This window comes from Salvelinus alpinus, chromosome 27, assembly GCF_045679555.1.
Source record: "Salvelinus alpinus chromosome 27, SLU_Salpinus.1, whole genome shotgun sequence".
NCBI lineage: Eukaryota > Metazoa > Chordata > Actinopteri > Salmoniformes > Salmonidae > Salvelinus > Salvelinus alpinus.
Genome location: NC_092112.1, coordinates 6,108,690 through 6,130,135, shown reverse-complemented (window position 1 = coordinate 6,130,135; position 21,446 = coordinate 6,108,690). Strand labels below are relative to the sequence as shown.

At 42.1% G+C, this 21,446-nt stretch overlaps 1 protein-coding gene across 1 annotated transcript in view; it reads right to left on the bottom strand.

Moving 5' to 3' along the window:
• LOC139555920 (runt-related transcription factor 2-like) overlaps nt 1-19,751 on the bottom strand; it is a 114,302-nt gene extending 94,551 nt beyond the window's left edge. Inside the window, exons 1-2 of the mRNA XM_071369293.1 lie at nt 18,956-19,751; nt 13,452-13,608 (exon numbers count right to left, since the gene is read on the bottom strand). Of these exons, the coding sequence (XP_071225394.1) occupies nt 13,452-13,608; nt 18,956-19,234 (436 nt within the window). The 5' untranslated portion in view covers nt 19,235-19,751. The remainder of the gene's footprint in view (nt 1-13,451; nt 13,609-18,955) is intronic.
• Between the last annotated feature and the right edge of the window lie 1,695 nt (nt 19,752-21,446).

The window sequence follows — 21,446 nt, the reverse complement described above, 5'->3', positions numbered from 1 at the left end:
ACTGGCTAACTAGCAAGAAACCTAGCTACTAGCTAACTAGCAAGAAACCTAGCTACTAGCAAACTAGTAATAAACCTAGCTACTGGCTAACTAGCAAGAAACCTAGCTACTAGGTAACTAGCAAGAAACCTAGCTACTAGCTAACTAGTAATACACCTAGCTACTGGCTAACTAGCAAGAAACCTAGCTACTAGCTAACTAGCAAGAAACCTAGCTACTACAACTCCTTCAACAGAATACTGCTCGTTTTGTAGAAATTATTGGTCAAATACCAATCAGATTAAAGTAATTGTTTATTTCACAGTCTTTATTTTAGCTGAACAGCCTGACCTTTCCCGATATAACTCACAGGATATCATAGTAGCCAATGTTTGTGGTAGACATGATACCCGGATTTACAGCTGCTAGTGGAAGCACTCAGGTTAGCATGTGGCTAGCTATAGTTACCAACAGAGTTTTGGCTTTTTTTTTGTTTATCTAACTAGGCAAGTAAGTTATGAACAAATTATTATTTACAATGCCGGCCTACTCCGGCCAAGCCCTAACGACGCTGGGCCAATTGTGCGCCGCCCTATGGGAATCCCAATCACGGCCAGTTGTGATACAGCCTAGAATCAAACCAGGTCTGTAGTGTTGCTTCTTACACTGCGATGCAGTGCCTTAGACCGCTGCGCCACTCAGGAGCCCTAAATCTGCTTACCACTAGTAGGATTTTAGCACAGCCCTTTTTCCACCCTGCTGGCTTACCTCTACGTTGTATTTATTATGGATCCCCATTAGCAGCTACTCTTCCTGGGGTTTATTATGGATCCCCATTAGCAGCTACTCTTCCTGGGGTTTATAATGGATCCCCATTAGCAGCTACTCTTCCTGGGGTTTATTATGGATCCCCATTAGCAGCTACTCTTCCTGGGGTTTATAATGGGTCCCCATTAGCAGCTACTCTTCCTGGGGTTTATAAAGGATCCCCATTAGCAGCTACTCTTCCTGGGGTTTATTATGGGTCCCCATTAGCAGCTACTCTTCCTGGGGTTTATTATGGATCCCCATTAGCAGCTACTCTTCCTGGGGTTTATAATGGATCCCCATTAGCAGCTACTCTTCCTGGGGTTTATTATGGATCCCCATTAGCAGCTACTCTTCCTGGGGTTTATTATGGATCCCCACTAGCAGCTACTCTTCCTGGGGTTTATTATGGGTCCCCATTAGCAGCTACTCTTCCTGGGGTTTAAAATGCGTCCCCATTAGCAGCTACTCTTCCTGGGGTTTATTATGGATCCCCATTAGCAGCTACTCTTCCTGGGGTTTATTATGGATCCCCACTAGCAGCTACTCTTCCTGGGGTTTATTATGGGTCCCCATTAGCAGCTACTCTTCCTGGGGTTTAAAATGGGTCCCCATTAGCAGCTACTCTTCCTGGGGTTTATTATGGATCCCCATTAGCAGCTACACTTCCTGGGGTTTATTATGGGTCGCCATTAGCAGCTACTCTTCCTGGGGTTTATTATGGGTCCCCATTATGGGTCCCCCAGCTCTTTGTTGTGTTTCAGCGATTTCAACTGCTGTAGTAGCTGACGTGTATATTGTTGGACTCAATCACCTCTGTCATTACCTCCCTTATATCTGTCTGTTCCCCCACTCTGATCCCCGCTTCAGCACTGATTGTCGTATGTCCTTGTATACCCGTGTGCCTACGTTGTTCCTGTCTTGTTCCATGTCTGTTCAGATGAAATGTTTGACTCCCTGTACCTGCTTGTCTACTCCAGCGTCGGTCCTTACACTTCCATTAAAGGACACCGTCCATTGTCCTTCCCTATATGCGTGCTGACAGTCCGTTGTTCATTTATTTCGAGTGAAATAGCATTTTATCTGATCAGGGGTTAAGGTCTTACCTTGTATCTGGTTATTGTTTTTCTTTTTCCTATTGCCATAAAAATAAAAAAAAATCCCACGTTAATTATATATCCTGAGATTTTTGACTATTCCCTAAATATTTTTAGCAAAAGGGGCATTGAGATTTCAATATTGGTCAGGTATATCAAGATATCATCTGCAAATAAGTTTAGTTTATATTCATGTTTACCAATACTGACACCTGTTACGTTTGGGTCCTGTCTAATTCTTGTTGCAAGCAGTTCAATTGCCAGTGCAAACAGGAGGGGGAGAGAGGACATCCCTGTCTTGTTCCCCTTTCTAAAGTAATTTCATGCAATAATGTATTATTTGGGTATATGTTAGATTAAATGGGCTGGTTGCCTCTTTATGTCCTCTAAATGTAGCTAATACCATTCTCACTGGTTTATTCCAGGATTATTACTGATTACTAATATTAAAATATTTCAGTAATCCTAAAAAGCAAAATATTAGTTATCAATTCACATCAATGATAATCAAATATAGATAGAATTGATACATATGAATATATAGACATTTTACAATTTTTGTACTGTCTTGGAGGCACCTGGTGTACCCGGTACCTGTCAAACATGAGCCTATCACAACCTGTCAAACATGAACCTATCACAATAATTAAAATAAAAGGTCCAGGAAACTGTAGGATATTACACCACTGTGAATCATTACACCACTGTGAAATATTACACCACTGTGAATCATTACACCACTATGAATCGTTACAACAATATGAATCATTACACCACTATGAATAATTACACAAATGTGAATCATTATACCACTATGAATCATTACAGCAATATGAATCATTACACCACTACGAATCATTACACCACTATGAATCATTACACCACTATGAATCATTACACCTATATATATCATTACACCACTATGAATCATTACACCACTGTGAATCATTATACCACTATGAATCATTACAGCAATATGAATCATTACACCACTATGAATCATTACACTACTGTGAATCATTACACCAATGTGAATCATTATACCACTATGAATCATTACAGCAATATGAATCATTACACCACTACGAATCAGTACACCACTATGAATCATTACACCACTATGAATCATTACACCAATATGAATCATTAACCCACTATGAATCATTACACCACTGTGAATCATTATACCACTATGAATCATTACAGCAATATGAATCATTACACCACTACGAATCATTACACCACTACGAATCATTACACCACTATGAATAATTATGTCACTATGAATCATTACACCACTACGAATCATTACACCACTGTGAATCATTACACCACTATGAATCATTACACCACTACGAATCAGTACACCACTATGAATCATTACACCACTATGAATCATTACACCAATATGAATCATTAACCCACTATGAATCATTACACCACTGTGAATCATTATACCACTATGAATCATTACAGCAATATGAATCATTACACCACTACGAATCATTACACCACTACGAATCATTACACCACTATGAATAATTATGTCACTATGAATCATTACACCACTACGAATCATTACACCACTGTGAATCATTACACCACTATGAATCATTACACCACTATGAATCATTACACCACTATGAATCATTACACCACTATGAATCATTACACCACTATGAATCATTACCGCATGTCAGAAGCATGAAAAATAAGTCAATGGACTTGAAAACGGGTGGTATAGCATACGCTCCAAAATGGGATGTGGTTTGACAAGAACCCTGACATTTTGACAAGGCAGAGATGAGTGTCAAACAGAGATGAGTGTCTGAAAAAGAGACGAGTGTCTGAAACAGAGACGAGTGTCTGAAACAGAGACGAGTGTCTGAAACAGAGATGAGTGTCAAACAGAGATGAGTGTCAAACAGAGATGAGTGTCAAACAGAGATGAGTGTCTGAAACAGAGATGAGTGTCAAACAGAGATGAGTGTCAAACAGAGACGAGTGTCTGAAACAGAGACGAGTGTCTGAAACAGAGACGAGTGTCTGAAACAGAGATGAGTGTCAAACAGAGATGAGTGTCTGAAACAGAGATGAGTGTCTGAAACAGAGACGAGTGTCTGAAACAGAGACGAGTGTCTGAAACAGAGACGAGTGTCAAACAGAGACGAGTGTCTGAAACAGAGAAGAGTGTCAAACAGAGATGAGTGTCAAACAGAGATGAGTGTCTGAAACAGAGACGAGTGTCTGAAACAGAGATGAGTGTCTGAAACAGAGATGAGTGTCTGAAACAGAGATGAGTGTCTGAAACAGAGATGAGTGTCTGAAACAGAGATGAGTGTCAAACAGAGATGAGTGTCAAACAGAGACGAGTGTCAAACAGAGATGAGTGTCTGAAACAGAGATGAGTGTCAAACAGAGATGAGTGTCAAACAGAGATGAGTGTCTGAAACAGAGACGAGTGTCTGAAACAGAGATGAGTGTCAAACAGAGATGAGTGTCTGAAACAGAGATGAGTGTCTGAAACAGAGATGAGTGTCTGAAACAGAGATGAGTGTCTGAAACAGAGATGAGTTTCAAACAGAGATGAGTGTCAAACAGAGATGAGTGTCAAACAGAGATGAGCGTCTGAAACAGAGACGAGTGTCTGAAACAGAGATGAGTGTCAAACAGAGATGAGTGTCAAACAGAGATGAGTGTCAAACAGAGATGAGTGTCAAACAGAGATGAGCGTCTGAAACAGAGACGAGTGTCTGAAACAGAGACGAGTGTCTGAACAGAGATGAGTGTCTGAAACAGAGATGAGTGTCAAACAGAGATGAGTGTCAAACAGAGACGAGTGTCTGAAACAGAGATGAGTGTCAAACAGAGATGAGTGTCAAACAGAGACGAGTGTCTGAAACAGAGATGAGTGTCAAACAGAGATGAGTGTCTGAAACAGAGATGAGTGTCTGAAACAGAGATGAGTGTCAAACAGAGACGAGTGTCTGAAACAGAGACGAGTGTCTGAAACAGAGACGAGTGTCAAACAGAGACGAGTGTCTGAAACAGAGACGAGTGTCTGAAACAGAGATGAGTGTCAAACAGAGATGAGTGTCAAACAGAGATGAGTGTCTGAAACAGAGATGAGTGTCAAACAGAGATGAGTGTCAAACAGAGACGAGTGTCTGAAACAGAGATGAGTGTCAAACAGAGATGAGTGTCAAACAGAGACGAGTGTCTGAAACAGAGATGAGTGTAAACAGAGATGAGTGTCAAACAGAGATGAGTGTCAAACAGAGATGAGTGTCAAACAGAGATGAGTGTCTGAAACAGAGATGAGTGTCAAACAGAGATGAGTGTCAAACAGAGACGAGTGTCTGAAACAGAGACGAGTGTCTGAAACAGAGACGAGTGTCTGAAACAGAGATGAGTGTCAAACAGAGATGAGTGTCTGAAACAGAGATGAGTGTCTGAAACAGAGACGAGTGTCTGAAACAGAGACGAGTGTCTGAAACAGAGACGAGTGTCTGAAACAGAGACGAGTGTCAAACAGAGACGAGTGTCTGAAACAGAGAAGAGTGTCAAACAGAGATGAGTGTCAAACAGAGATGAGTGTCTGAAACAGAGACGAGTGTCTGAAACAGAGATGAGTGTCAAACAGAGATGAGTGTCTGAAACAGAGATGAGTGTCTGAAACAGAGATGAGTGTCTGAAACAGAGATGAGTGTCAAACAGAGATGAGTGTCAAACAGAGATGAGTGTCTGAAACAGAGATGAGTGTCAAACAGAGACGAGTGTCAAACAGAGATGAGTGTCTGAAACAGAGATGAGTGTCAAACAGAGATGAGTGTCAAACAGAGATGAGTGTCTGAAACAGAGACGAGTGTCTGAAACAGAGATGAGTGTCAAACAGAGATGAGTGTCTGAAACAGAGATGAGTGTCTGAAACAGAGATGAGTGTCTGAAACAGAGATGAGTGTCTGAAACAGAGATGAGTGTCAAACAGAGACGAGTGTCTGAAACAGAGACGAGTGTCAAACAGAGACGAGTGTCTGAAACAGAGATGAGTGTCTGAAACAGAGATGAGTGTCAAACAGAGATGAGTGTCAAACAGAGATGAGTGTCAAACAGAGATGAGTGTCAAACAGAGATGAGTGTCTGAAACAGAGACGAGTGTCTGAAACAGAGACGAGTGTCTGAACAGAGATGAGTGTCTGAAACAGAGATGAGTGTCAAACAGAGATGAGTGTCAAACAGAGACGAGTGTCTGAAACAGAGATGAGTGTCAAACAGAGATGAGTGTCTGAAACAGAGATGAGTGTCAAACAGAGATGAGTGTCTGAAACAGAGATGAGTGTCTGAAACAGAGATGAGTGTCAAACAGAGACGAGTGTCTGAAACAGAGACGAGTGTCTGAAACAGAGACGAGTGTCAAACAGAGACGAGTGTCTGAAACAGAGACGAGTGTCTGAAACAGAGATGAGTGTCAAACAGAGATGAGTGTCAAACAGAGATGAGTGTCTGAAACAGAGATGAGTGTCAAACAGAGATGAGTGTCAAACAGAGACGAGTGTCTGAAACAGAGATGAGTGTCAAACAGAGATGAGTGTCAAACAGAGACGAGTGTCTGAAACAGAGATGAGTGTAAACAGAGATGAGTGTCAAACAGAGACGAGTGTCTGAAACAGAGATGAGTGTCTGAAACAGAGACGAGTGTCTGAACAGAGATGAGTGTCAAACAGAGATGAGTGTCAAACAGAGACGAGTGTCTGAAACAGAAACGAGTGTCTGAAACAGAGACGAGTGTCTGAACAGAGACGAGTGTCAAACAGAGATGAGTGTCTGAAACAGAGATGAGTGTCAAACAGAGATGAGTGTCTGAATCAGAGATGAGTGTCTGAATCCGAGATGAGTGTCTGAATCAGAGATGAGTGTCAAACAGAGATGAGTGTCAAACAGAGACGAGTGTCTGAAACAGAGATGAGTGTCAAACAGAGATGAGTGTCTGAATCAGAGATGAGTGTCTGAATCAGAGATGAGTGTCTGAAACAGAGACGAGTGTCAAACAGAGACGAGTGTCTGAAACAGAGATGAGTGTCAAACAGAGATGAGTGTCAAACAGAGATGAGTGTCTGAAACAGAGATGAGTGTCTGAAACAGAGACGAGTGTCTGAAACAGAGATGAGTGTCTGAAACAGAGACGAGTGTCTGAACAGAGATGAGTGTCAAACAGAGATGAGTGTCTGAAACAGAGACGAGTGTCTGAAACAGAGACGAGTGTCTAAACAGAGATGAGTGTCAAACAGAGATGAGTGTCTGAAACAGAGATGAGTGTCTGAAACAGAGACGAGTGTCTGAAACAGAGACGAGTGTCTGAAACAGAGATGAGTGTCAAACAGAGATGAGTGTCTGAAACAGAGATGAGTGTCTGAATCAGAGATGAGTGTCTGAAACAGAGATGAGTGTCTGAAACAGAGACGGGTGTCTGAAACAGAGATGAGTGAGAACCGCTGTGGAGGCATTACTTCTGCCCTGAAAACAATCAACAATGTCATGACGCTTGGTGCTGTTTCGACTCTTTCCATTTCACCACTGTTTGGAGGCTGTTGCAAGTGGAGGAACATGGCCTGGTAGCCAAGTGAAGGATCCCTTTGAAATGTTTCTTTGACAATCAGATGAAAACATTACGACTAGTTGTGTTTATGCCACATTAAAAGGTAACACATTTTATAAGTTCAATGACAAATGACTAGGCCCACAGAGATGCTATTGAATTAATAGGCGATTGTAAATTTAATGATATGACTATGCCCCAGGGCCGGCCGCCCATTAGGCAGGATTAGGCAGCCACATAGAGCTGAAGTTTGACCAGGGAGAAATCTTCTGAGCTAAACTGACCAAGATGTACCTTCAAGAAAAAAAACACCTCACATTATTCTGCCCAAAAACAATGATAACTTCTCTCACCCAGTGGCTTCACGGCAGGGATGTAAAATATGCAGCTTGTCCACGCCCAGCGAGCCTCTCCAGGGTGCTGCTGGAGAGACGCAGCTTGTCAAACACCCAGTGCGCCTCTCCAGGGTGCTGCTGGAGAGACGCAGCTTGTCAAACACCCAGCGCGCCTCTCCAGGGTGCTGCTGGAGAGACGCAGCTTGTCAAACGCCCAGTGCGCCTCTCCAGGGTGCTGCTGGAGAGACGCAGCTTGTCCACGCCCAGCGACCCTCACCAGGGTGCTGCTGGAGAGACGCAGCTTGTCCACGCCCAGCGCCCCTTTCCAGAGTGCTGCTGGAGAGACACACCTTGTCCATGCCCAGCGCCCCTCTCCAGGGTGCTGCTGGAGAGACACACCTTGTCCACGCACAGCGAGCCTCACCAGGGTGCTGCTGGAGAGACGCAGCTTGTCCACGCCCAGAGCGCCTCTCCAGGGTGCTGCTGGAGAGACACAGCTTGTCCACGCCCAGCGCCCCTCTCCAGGGTGCTGCTGGAGAGACGCAGCTTGTCCACGCCCAGCGCCCCTCTCCAGGGTGCTGCTGGAGAGACGCAGCTTGTCCACACCCAGCGCCCCTTTCCAGAGTGCTGCTGGAGAGACACACCTTGTCCACGCCCAGCGCCCCTCTCCAGGGTGCTGCTGGAGAGACACACCTTGCCCACGCCCATCGCGCCTACCCAGGGTGCTGCTGGAGAGACACACCTTGTCAAACGCCCAGCGAGCCTCCCTAGGGTGCTGCTGGAGAGACACACCTTGTCCACGCCCATCGCGCCTACCCAGGGTGCTGCTGGAGAGACACACCTTGTCAAACGCCCATCGCGCCTACCCAGGGTGCTGCTGGAGAGACGCAGCGCTGCGGCGCTCCACAAACGCAGCATAACATTTATTTAACAGACGTTATGTAGCCTACGGTAGAAAAATAAGTACTCTATTACGTTTGTCTGTAGCCCATAAACTGGAGACCAAATGTATTACAATGTCATGAGACAGACTTTTAAATCATTAACGTATTAATGAGGAGAGAGAGTGCGGGAGGAAATCAACTAAAAAGGCAAAGCGGGCATCATCTTGGGAGCGACTGTGGCGTAATCACACAGACGTGGACAGCAAATGGTGCTGAAAGTAATTCATTTCAACAATTGTCTTCTTTTTTAATTTGCCTTCACTACAACAAGAGGGCATTGTTGGATCCTATTTCTTCCTTATATAAAACAAAAAAATAAGATTTTTGACAGAAGCAATCATTCTATCCATAGATTTATCAGTATAGTCCAATCCTCCAATACCGTCACCATTCACTCCTTAAATACCTCCGTGTCCAGGAAGGGCTTGGTGGATTTGAATAACACCAGGGCTCAAATTGAGTAAGGGTATGCCTTACCTTTTGTAAAAAAAAAAAAGGGCAAAAAGGATACCCATTGTTAGCTTTATATTTTGAAATAAATATATAAAAATTATCCAGATGAATAACAATCTTTAAAATCTTTAAAATGCCCCTATAAGACGTGACTGATGCATATGAGGATATGTTGATTCCTCTCCGTGATCTGCTGAAGCTGAGCTGCGGCCTTCGAGGAGACAAAAATGTGCCTTTGCTATTCTGTCCCTATTAATTACGTGGGTCGAGTCTCTCGTCTGGGTGCAAAGGTCACTTTAGAAAGTGCCACGCTTAGATTAAATAAGGATGTGTAATATTTATTTGCAAACAGCCACCATTTGGTTGCAGACAAGACACCGTGGTTTGACATTGGAGAAGGGTAGAAGGCCTATTTCTCTGTCTAACCTGAAACGGCTACTTTTATTATACATTTTTCTTTGCAGATTTTTTCAGAGCAACATTTTCTCTTGATTGTAATTTGTTTTTCCACAATCAATGCACAAATAAATATCACAAACTAATTTAACAGAGACAGTGGTGATTTTATATATTATTTTATTTTTGTAATCTGGTTGAAAATATGAGGATATGGTATAGACATTAACCTCCCTATTAAACGGATTATATAACCTACTAACCAGGTGTGTTAAACATGCTGTTTCATTTGTAGCATAGGCATATGAATGGGCTGCTATTGTGTTCTTTTCTGCCGACTATTAGCTGAGGAAAGAATTGGCCCAAGGCCAAACCTATAGCGGATCCCTGCTGTACATACACTGTTCTAGTTTAGCAGGGAAAGGAGGGGTGTGGCAATTTTTTGTCTCGCCTGGGGCGCCAGAACGTCCAGAATGTAAATTTTTGGGTTCACATGCTTGCAAACATGTGCCTTTGCTATTCCGGGAAGAAATGTACTTTCACCCCTGGATATAGACAATAACCTCTTTAATAATATAGAGGTATAGCTATAGAGATATAGACAATAACCTCTTTAATAATATAGAGGTATAGATATAGAGACATAGACACTGACCCCCTTACTAATATAGAGGTATAAATATAGAGATATAGACACTGACGTCTTTAATAACATAGAGGTATAGCTATAGAGATATAGACAATAACCTCTTTAATAATATAGAGGTATAGATATAGAGACATAGACACTGACCCCCTTACTAATATAGAGGTATAAATATAGAGATATAGACACTGACGTCTTTAATAACATAGAGGTAGATATATAGAGATATAGACAATAACCTCTTTAATAATGTAGAGGTAGATATATAGAGATGTAGACAATAAACCCTTTAATAATATAGAGGTATAGATATAGAGATATAGACAATAGCCTCTTTAATAATGTAGAGGTATAGATATAGAGATATAGACAATAACCTCTTTACTAATGTAGAGGTAGATATATAGAGATATAGACAATAGCCTCTTTAATAATATAGAGGTAGATATATAGAGATGTAGACAATAACCTCTTTCATAATATAGAGGTATAGATATAGAGATATAGACACTGACCTCTTTACTAATGTAGAAGTATAGATATAGAGATGTAGACAATAACCCCTTTAATAATATAGAGGTATAGATATAGAGATATAGACAATAACCTCTTTAATAATATAGAGGTAGATATATAGAGATATAGACAATAACCCATTTAATAATGTAGAGGTATAGATATAGAGACATAGACACTGACCTCTTTACTAATGATGAGGTATAGATATAGAGCTATAGACACCGACCTCTTTAATAATATAGAGGTATAGATATAGGGATATAGACAATAACCTATTTAATAATGTAGAGGTAGATATATAGAGATATAGACAATAATCTCTTTAATAATATAGAGGTATAGATATAGAGACATAGACACTGGCATCTTTACTAATATAGAGGTATAGATATAGATACATAGACACTGACCCCTTACTAATATAGAGGTATAGATATAGCGATATAGACACTGACCTCTTTACTAATGTAGAGGTAGATATATAGAGATATAGACAATAGCCTCTTTAATAATATAGAGGTAGATATATAGAGATGTAGACAATAACCTCTTTAATAATATAGAGGTATAGATATAGAGATATAGACACTGACCTATTTACTAATGTAGAAGTATAGATATAGAGATGTAGACAATAACCCCTTTAATAATATAGAGGTATAGATATAGAGATATAGACAATAACCTCTTTAATAATATAGAGGTAGATATATAGAGATATAGACAATAACCCATTTAATAATGTAGAGGTATAGATATAGAGACATAGACACTGACCTCTTTACTAATGTAGAGGTATAGATATAGAGCTATAGACACCGACCTCTTTAATAATATAGAGGTATAGATATAGGGATATAGACAATAACCTATTTAATAATGTAGAGGTAGATATATAGAGATATAGACAATAATCTCTTTAATAATATAGAGGTATAGATATAGAGACATAGACACTGGCATCTTTACTAATATAGAGGTATAGATATAGATACATAGACACTGACCCCCTTACTAATATAGAGGTATAGATATAGCGATATAGACACTGACCTCTTTGCTATTATAGAGGTATAGATATAGATACATAGACACTGACCCCCTTACTAATATAGAGGTATAGATATAGCAATATAGACACTGACCTCTTTACTAATATAGAGGTATAGATATATATATATATATAGAAACTGACATCTTTAATACAACAGAGGCATAGATATAGAGACATAGACACTGCCCTCTTTACTAATATAGAGGTATAGATATAGAGATATAGAAACTGACCTCTTTAATAATATAGAGGTATAGATATAGAGATATAGACACTAACCTCTTTGCTAATATAGAGGTATAGATATAGAGATATAGAAACTGACCTCTTTAATAATATAGAGGTATAGATATATAGACACTGACCTCTTTTATAATATAGAGGTATTAGATACAGAAATATAGACACTGAGTTCAGGTATTTAACTAGAAAAAGACCCGTCAAGAGGTCAGTACGGTGTACGGTTAGAAACGTTGGCGTTAGAAACCTTTTTCCGGAGGCGGACGTGTCAAGACGTCAGCAGGAAGCAGTCAGTGTGTACACATAACACAAGAACACAATACTTCAATACAAAACATTTAAAAACAATCACAATGTTCAATTATATTGTCTTCTATCAAAGTTTTAAACTCAGACAGAGACACCTTCTCCTCAGGTTTGAAAGTCTTTTGTAGTTTGTTCCAAGACCAAGGAGCATTGTAAGAGAACGATTGATTCCCCATTTCAGTCATCGCCCTAGGAACTGTGAATAAGAGCACTGACTGAGCGGAGGCTGTAGGATTGTGATGTTGTTAGTGAGTAGGAAAGATACGTTATGTACGAAGGAGTTCAAGCACTGCCTTGTACACAAATATGTACCAGTGTGTTCTGGAAGGAAGGAGGGCCACTTCACCATGCTGTATGGTTCGCAGTGATGGGTGAATGGTCTTGCATTAGTTATGACCCCCAAGTGCACTGTGATTCACCAGGTCCAGCACCTTGAGGTTAAGGCTACTGACTGACTTTATTGTCCCCATCGGGAAATGTTGTTGCAGTGTCATGTACACCTTTAAAGTGGCGTTTAAATACAAAACAAATTGACAATACAACTTTCAGAAAAGTTACATGCCAATAAATAAAAATAAATAAAAAAAGAAAGAAAGAAAGAAATACAACTTTTTTTTTTAAAGACTAGCCTGCTGGCCTTACGGAGTCGATAGGAACATGAGGCAGAGCTATTTAGGAGGGATATCACACCTGGCACAAATGATTGTCTAGTTCTGTTTTTCCTGCTGAGGGGTGCCCTATACCTGCGCCCAGAGGGGAACAGAGGCATGGACATACTAGCAGAGGCATGGACATACTAGCAGAGCCATGGAAATACTGTCACCATGATCCAACACAGATCAGAAATAATGTCACCATGATCCAACACAGATCAGAAATAATGTCACCATGATCCAACACAGATCAGAAAAAATTTCATCATGATCCAACACAGATCAGAAAAAATGTCACCATTATCCAACACAGATTAAAACCCAATTTCAAATTCAGTTTGAAACGGTCTGCATTCTACAAAGGTCAGGCCAAAATAACATAGATATAGAGATATAGATACTGATCTAGGTATTATAGACACTGACCACGTCCGCTGCGGCCTACGAAGCGAAGGTCATTGAAGCGAGCCACCTGGTTCTTCAGCACCCCAGATGCGTTCCGCAGTTCCGCCGAGTAGTTCTCATCGTTCCCTGCCATCACCGTGACGACCGTCCCATCAGTCACCTCTCCCAATGCCACAACCTGGGAAGGATGAGGAGGAGGAGGAGGAGGAAGAAAGGATTGATGAAGAGAGTGAAAGAGGAGAGAGGAGGAGGAGAACGGACTCAAATCAACTTCAGACCTAATTTTGTGAAATTCCTTGCAGGTTTTCCTGTATTGTTCAACCCTATTCAAACCAGCTCAGCCATTTGATCATTCCTGACACTATTAAATGGGTGAACCATACATACAGAACTGTTTCAGGACCCAGATAAAATGGAATTCAAACTAGAATTAATTTCTTCTCAATGCATTTCCTATCATTCTGTATGTAAATCCAAGACACTCCATTCAGTTGGATGTGTTACATTTCATATGCTATTTATTTTACCTTTATTTAACTAGGCAAGTCAGTTAAGAACACATTCGTTCTTTTCAATGACAGCCTAGGAACAGTGGGTTAACTGCCTTGTTCAGGGGCAGAACGACAGATTGTTTCCTTGTCATCTCGATGATTCAATCTAGCAACCTTTCGCTTACTAGTCCAAACGCTCTAACCACTAGGCTACCTGCCGCCCCCCTCTAACCACTAGGCTACCTACCGGTATGTGTGGATGTCCATCATTCATCATTCATTCGTATGATATGTTACAAATTACAATTTGTTGTGGCTAACGCTAGCTAGCTAGCTAGGTGGATAACGCTAGCTAGGTGGCTAACGCTAGCTAGGTGGCTAACGCTAGCTAGGTGGCTAACGCTAACATTAGCTAACTGGCTAACTGTAGCTCTAGGGGTTAGGGTTAAGATTAGTACTTAGCTAAAAGGGTTAAGGTTAGGGTTAGAGGAAGTGGAAGGGTTAGCTAATATGCTAAGTAGTTTAAAAGTAGATCAAAAGTAGTAAGCAGTTGCTAAGTTGATAAAATGGTAAAGTTGTCAATAATGAGATTTGGACATGCAACCATTGGGTTGCAAGACATTCCTGTTTTATGGCTTTAATAAACTAACAGGCAGAGGGTTGCGTTCACTATGCTACAATGTATGGTAATGTTATTAAAATGTGTAACCGCCTTAATTTTGCTGGACACCAGGAAGAGTAGCTGCTGCCTTGGCAGGAACTAATGGGGATCCATAATAAACCCCCCAGGAAGAGTAGCTGCTGCCTTGGCAGGAACTAATGGGGATCCATAATAAACCCCCCAGGAACAGTAGCTGCTGCCTTGGCAGGAACTAATGGGGATCCATAATAAACCCCAGGAAGAGTAGCTGCTGCCTTGGCAGGAACTAATGGGGATCCATAATAAACCCCCCAGGAACAGTAGCTGCTGCCTTGGCAGGAACTAATGGGGATCCATAATAAACCCCCCAGGAAGAGTAGCTGCTGCCTTGGCAGAAACTAATGGGGATCCATAATAAACCCCCCAGGAAGAGTAGCTGCTGCCTTGGCAGGAACTAATTGGGATCCATAATAAACCCCAGGAAGAGTAGCTGCTGCCTTGGCAGGAACTAATGGGGATCCATAATAAACCCCCCAGGAAGAGTAGCTGCTGCCTTGGCAGGAACTAATGGGGATCCATAATAAACCCCCCAGGAACAGTAGCTGCTGCCTTGGCAGGAACTAATGGGGATCCATAATAAACCCCAGGAAGAGTAGCTGCTGCCTTGGCAGGAACTAATGGGGATCCATAATAAACCCCCCAGGAACAGTAGCTGCTGCCTTGGCAGGAACTAATGGGGATCCATAATAAACCCCCCAGGAAGAGTAGCTGCTGCCTTGGCAGAAACTAATGGGGATCCATAATAAACCCCCCAGGAAGAGTAGCTGCTGCCTTGGCAGGAACTAATTGGGATCCATAATAAACCCCAGGAAGAGTAGCTGCTGCCTTGGCAGGAACTAATGGGGATCCATAATAAACCCCCCAGGAACAGTAGCTGCTGCCTTGGCAGGAACTAATGGGGATCCATAATAAACCCCCCAGGAAGAGTAGCTGCTGCCTTGGCAGAAACTAATGGGGATCCATAATAAACCCCCCAGGAAGAGTAGCTGCTGCCTTGGCAGGAACTAATTGGGATCCATAATAAACCCCCCAGGAAGAGTAGCTGCTGCCTTGGCAGGAACTAATGGGGATCCATAATAAACCCCCCAGGAAGAGTAGCTGCTGCCTTGGCAGGAACTAATGGGGATCCATAATAAACCCCCCAGGAAGAGTAGCTGCTGCCTTGGCAGAAACTAATGGGGATCCATAATAAACCCCCCAGGAAGAGTAGCTGCTGCCTTGGCAGGAACTAATTGGGACCCATAATGAACCCCAGGAAGAGTAGCTGCTGCCTTGGCAGGAACTAATGGGGATCCATAATAAACCCCCCAGGAAGAGTAGCTGCTGCCTTGGCAGAAACTAATGGGGATCCATAATAAACCCCCCAGGAAGAGTAGCTGCTGCCTTGGCAGGAACTAATGGGGATCCATAATAAACCCCCCAGGAAGAGTAGCTGCTGCCTTGGCAGGAACTAATGGGGATCCATAATAAACCCCAGGCAGAGTAGCTGCTGCCTTGGCAGGAACTAATGGGGATCCATAATAAACCCCAGGAAGAGTAGCTGCTGCCTTGACAGAAACTAATGGGGATACATAATAAACCCCAGGAAGAGTAGCTGCTGCCTTGGCAGGAACTAATGGGGATCTATAATAAACCCCAGGAAGAGTAGCTGCTGCCTTGGCAGGAACTAATGGGGATCCATAATAAACCCCAGGAAGAGTAGCTGCTGCCTTGACAGGAACTAATGGGTATCCATAATAAACCCCAGGAAGAGTAGCTGCTGCCTTGACAGAAACTAATGGGGATACATAATAAACCCCAGGAAGAGTAGCTGCTGCCTTGGCAGGAACTAATGGGGATCTATAATAAACCCCAGGAAGAGTAGCTGCTGCCTTGACAGGAACTAATGGGGATCCATACTAAACCCCAGGAAGAGTAGCTGCTGCCTTGGCAGGAACTAATGGGGATCCATAATAAACCCCAGGAAGAGTAGCTGCTGCCTTGGCAGGAACTAATGGGGATCCATAATAAACCCCAGGAAGAGTAGCTGCTGCCTTGGCAGGAACTAATTGGGATCCATAATAAACCCCAGGAAGAGTAGCTGCTGCCTTGGCAGGAACTAATGGGGATCCATAATAAACCCCAGGAAGAGTAGCTGCTGCCTTGGCAGGAACTAATGGGGATCCATAATAAACCCCCCAGGAAGAGTAGCTGCTGCCTTGGCAGGAACTAATAGGGACCCATAATGAACCCCAGGAAGAGTAGCTGCTGCCTTGGCAGGAACTAATGGGGATCCATAATAAACCCCCCAGGAAGAGTAGCTGCTGCCTTGGCAGAAACTAATGGGGATCCATAATAAACCCCCCAGGAAGAGTAGCTGCTGCCTTGGCAGGAACTAATGGGGATCCATAATAAACCCCAGGCAGAGTAGCTGCTGCCTTGGCAGGAACTAATGGGGATCCATAATAAACCCCAGGAAGAGTAGCTGCTGCCTTGGCAGGAACTAATGGGGATCCATAATAAACCCCAGGAAGAGTAGCTGCTGACTTGGCAGGAACTAATGGGGATCCATAACAAACCCCAGGAAGAGTAGCTGCTGCCTTGGCAGGAACTAATGGGGATCCATAATAAACCCCAGGAAGAGTATGTGTAGATATGTGTTATATATTTCCATGAGATCATGTGTTATATATTTCCATAAGACCATGTGTATATATTTCAATGTGTTATATATTTCCATAAGGTCATGTGTTATGTATATATTTCCACTTGGTACTTGGTAAAAAGTTGGTGCGGCTGAGATTCTTCTCACGAACAAAATATTCCTGAGATTCAGTTCTAGAAATATGAATCCCAAAAAAATTATCTTATTTTACTGTGAAAAAAATGAAAATCTCTTAAAAACACAGACATGTAAGTGAATCCATTCTGTAGAGGGAGAGAGTCATTCCTCTCTAGTGTTTAGTCCCCGGATAGGGAGGACAGATGTATTATCTGATTTAGCACCATGCCTACAGGTTAAACACGATGCATTTCAGCGGTGGAACTACAGCCAACAACGCCGTGTAATAACACGACAAGTGGTCAAATTAAAAAGTATAGTTCCAACACTACAAATGTTTATAATAAACACCCCATGACTGGGTAGTATGACAGGGCCGTTGATCTCTGTAATAACACGTAATATACATATTTAAAATATATATTTAAAATACATATTTAAAATACATATGTAATATACATATTTAATATACATAGTTAATATACATAGTTAATATATATAGGTTAGATTAATCTTCTATCAGTTTAAATTATATTAGTATTATATTGAAACGCCGTTATTGTACAGTGTTCAGCTGTAGCTGATATCGGCCTTTGACGGCGTTGCCAACAACAATATATCAAAAGGAAAAATATAAACATAAAAGCAAAACAAAAATATTTGTTTTACACATCAAAAATCATCTATAAATAGTTTTAATGGAAGGTAATAAAACGGGTGCTCCCTGTCATGTCTGTGATGCAGTAGGCCTACGAAATCAACATCCGTTATTCATTTATATAACTTTCCAACCAATCGAAGACGTTTTAGAATTGCGAGGGAAAACATATAGGTGCATGTCTTCTATCAAACGCGCTTATTGTATGGTTTATTTACTGGAGGCTACTGGTAATATTATGGAAGCTGCATGCATTTCACTTAATTATGTTGTCGAATTAAATTACAATTAAGTGTCAAAAATGTAATAGAACATTTGTAAAATGTCCCCAATTTTCTAAGTTAATTTAAATAGAGAGCAATATAATTATTTCAATAAGTACAATGGGGGAAATAATATCTAATGGCGGTGAGAGACACAACAGCATGTTTCCAACGTCCCCTCCACCAGCCTGCCTGTCAGTCTGTCTCCCATTCAGAGATGTGTCATATGAACTAAGGTTTACAACATGTTAATGAAACACCTCCAACATGTCTCCGTTCTGCGCCTCGCTGCTCCCAATTATAAACTTTAAACAATAATGCTTTATTAATTATATCCTGAAAGACGCGCGGTACGTCTTCATGTCGCTTAACTCTAATTTGCTGAAATACTACAACGGCAAAAATTAGTGCAGACCTGCTAAACACAAAGATTCTTGCAGAAACGGAAATTCAAGCTCATAATTTTGTAAAGCGCATTTAAGGTCAGTGCAATAATATTTGATAAAAACATGTATTTTTACCCAAACGCCAAGAGGACTTCAGTCAGACCTTTTCTCTCAATATTCAATAGAACGAATTCAGTTGTCTAAAGAAGGTGTTACATTTATATTCAATACAAAAGTATACGGTAGTATAAGAGAGTGTTATTTACTTTAAAGGCGACGGGGAGCGTCTTGTTGCAGCGCCAGTGAGACGGTAACACCGAGCAGAGGAAGTTGGGGCTGTCAGTCCGGACCAGTTCCGCCGGGTGGTCCGCTATGATCTCTGCCATGCTGCGGTTCTCCTGCAGGCGCAGCCTTGGCACCGTGCTGTCCTGCTGGCCGGTCCCGGACGGCGTGTTGAGCTCGTTCATCTTGCCCGGGACCGGCTGGAGGCTACTGGACGGCGGGCTAAACCTCCGCGTGGCGCTGGGATCTACGGGAATGCGCATCACAACAGACTATGGGTTAGCAGACAGCCAGCGGGCACCGGAAAAAGTCAAGAGCACCAGGGCCAGTTCTCCTCTGCTCTCCTGTCTCCTCCGCCGGAGCGACCCTGTCGGTCTGTCTGTTTGATCGGCTCTGTTCGGCACGGCTAGTGAGCTTCAGCTCTCCTGCCAACGGAAAATGGGACTCGCTTCTCTCAGCGCGCTGAGTTGCTAAACTTCTCTCCACTACAGACTTGGTTGGATAGGAGGGCGCCTCCGAACCTCAACATAAAACCGTCTGCAGCTGGAAAACCACGTCTGACTGAACGCGCAAGGGGGATTTCTGATGACAACGTCTTAGGAAATGTTCATGTCAGTGTCCGTGTCAAAACCCCAGACCGAATTCTTCGTGTGAAATTATATAAGCCTGATTAAAATTCAAGCAATCTATCATTACAAAAATAAACAAAACTGCAACAATAATCTGCCCAGATGTTTTCTACATTAAAAGTATTTCTTTCTGTAAAAGTCAGGCCAAGACTTCAGTTGCTTCACTGCAGAACCCATTCAATGGCACGAGAATAAAGGTTGAGAAAACTGCTTTGAACAATTATCTACACCAGTGGTCACCGACCTATTCCGAGTCCAAAAGCAAGCCAAGATCTACAGGTCAGATGTTTTTTTTAAACACGACATAAAAACACAAACTTATGCAACATTAACCTATTAGAAATGATGTTTGTGAAATAAGCTATATGCCTAATACATTACCACTGCATATTGGCTATAGTTGAATTGCACTGCCGATGTTGTTATTTTCAGAACATTTTGAAAATATGTTTTAAAAAATGTTGGTATATGATCACACGCTATTAGGGCTCCCGAGTGGCGTAGAGGTCTAAGACAATGCATCTCAGTGCTAGAGGTATCACTACAGACACTGGTTCGATTTCTAGCTGTATCACAACCGGCCGTCATTGGGAGTCCCATACGGCTGCGCACAACTGTCCCAGCGTCGTCCGGTTTGGCCGGGGTAGGCCGTCAGTGTAAATAAGAATGTGTGTTTAAATGACTTGCCTAGTTAAATAAATGCACGTATTGTGAGGCACAGCTGAGTGAGCATAATACATCGCTTTTAAAAAAAAATGTTTTTACTGGACTGGTGGCCTGCATCTGATGGTCAGTCTGTTGAGAGGGAGGAAGAGCAGCAGTGATGCTGGGTTTAGATGGTACGAGGGAGATGGCAAACCGGATGTCATTGTTTTCAATGTGAGCGCGGCCGTAAATGCCGTTGAGCCTGGTTGTGAATGCAGTCAGACGCCACGGCAGACGGGACTTGCAGCTAGAGTTCAAATATTTCAACTTTTGCGGCGTTGTTTTCTACCAGATGTTGATTTGCACTGTTTGTTTACTGAAATCCCCATAGCAACGCATACAGTCCTGCTGGCTTTCTTTTGCCCTTAACGGTGTTTCTTACTTTCCTGTCCCGCTAAACCGACAGGTATGACGTTTTTTGCTTCCCTCCCAGCAGGATGTCCCCAAATGCAGCATGAGGCTGCCATTCACCCGACTCACTGGATCTGATGGTCAGTCTAAGGGAGGGTGGGAGGGACGTGGCCAGCGGACGTGGTCAGTGTCTATAATACCTGTATTGCAACGTGTTTAACCTATGACCAGAGGAGTCTTCATCATGTTGTTACTCCTTATGACCAGAGGAGTCTTCATCATGTTGTTACTCCTATGACCAGAGGAGTCTTCATCATGTTATTACTCCTATGACCAGATGAGTCTTCATCATGTTGTTACTCCTATGACCAGAGGAGTCTTCATCATGTTGTTACTCCTTATGACCAGAGGAGTCTTCATCATGTTGTTACTCCTATGACCAGAGGAGTCTTCATCATGTTGTTACTCCTTATGACCAGAGGAGTCTTCATCATGTTGTTACTCCTATGACCAGAGGAGTCTTCATCATGTTGTTACTCCTATGACCAGAGGAGTCTTCATCATGTTGTTACTCCTATGACCAGAGGAGTCTTCATCATGTTGTTACTCCTATGACCAGAGGAGTCTTCATCATGTTGTTACTCCTATGACCAGAGGAGTCTTCATCATGTTGTTACTCCTTATGACCAGAGGAGTCTTCATCATGTTGTTACTCCTATGACCAGAGGAGTCTTCATCATGTTGTTACTCCTTTTGACCAGAGGAGTCTTCATCATGTTGTTACTCCTAT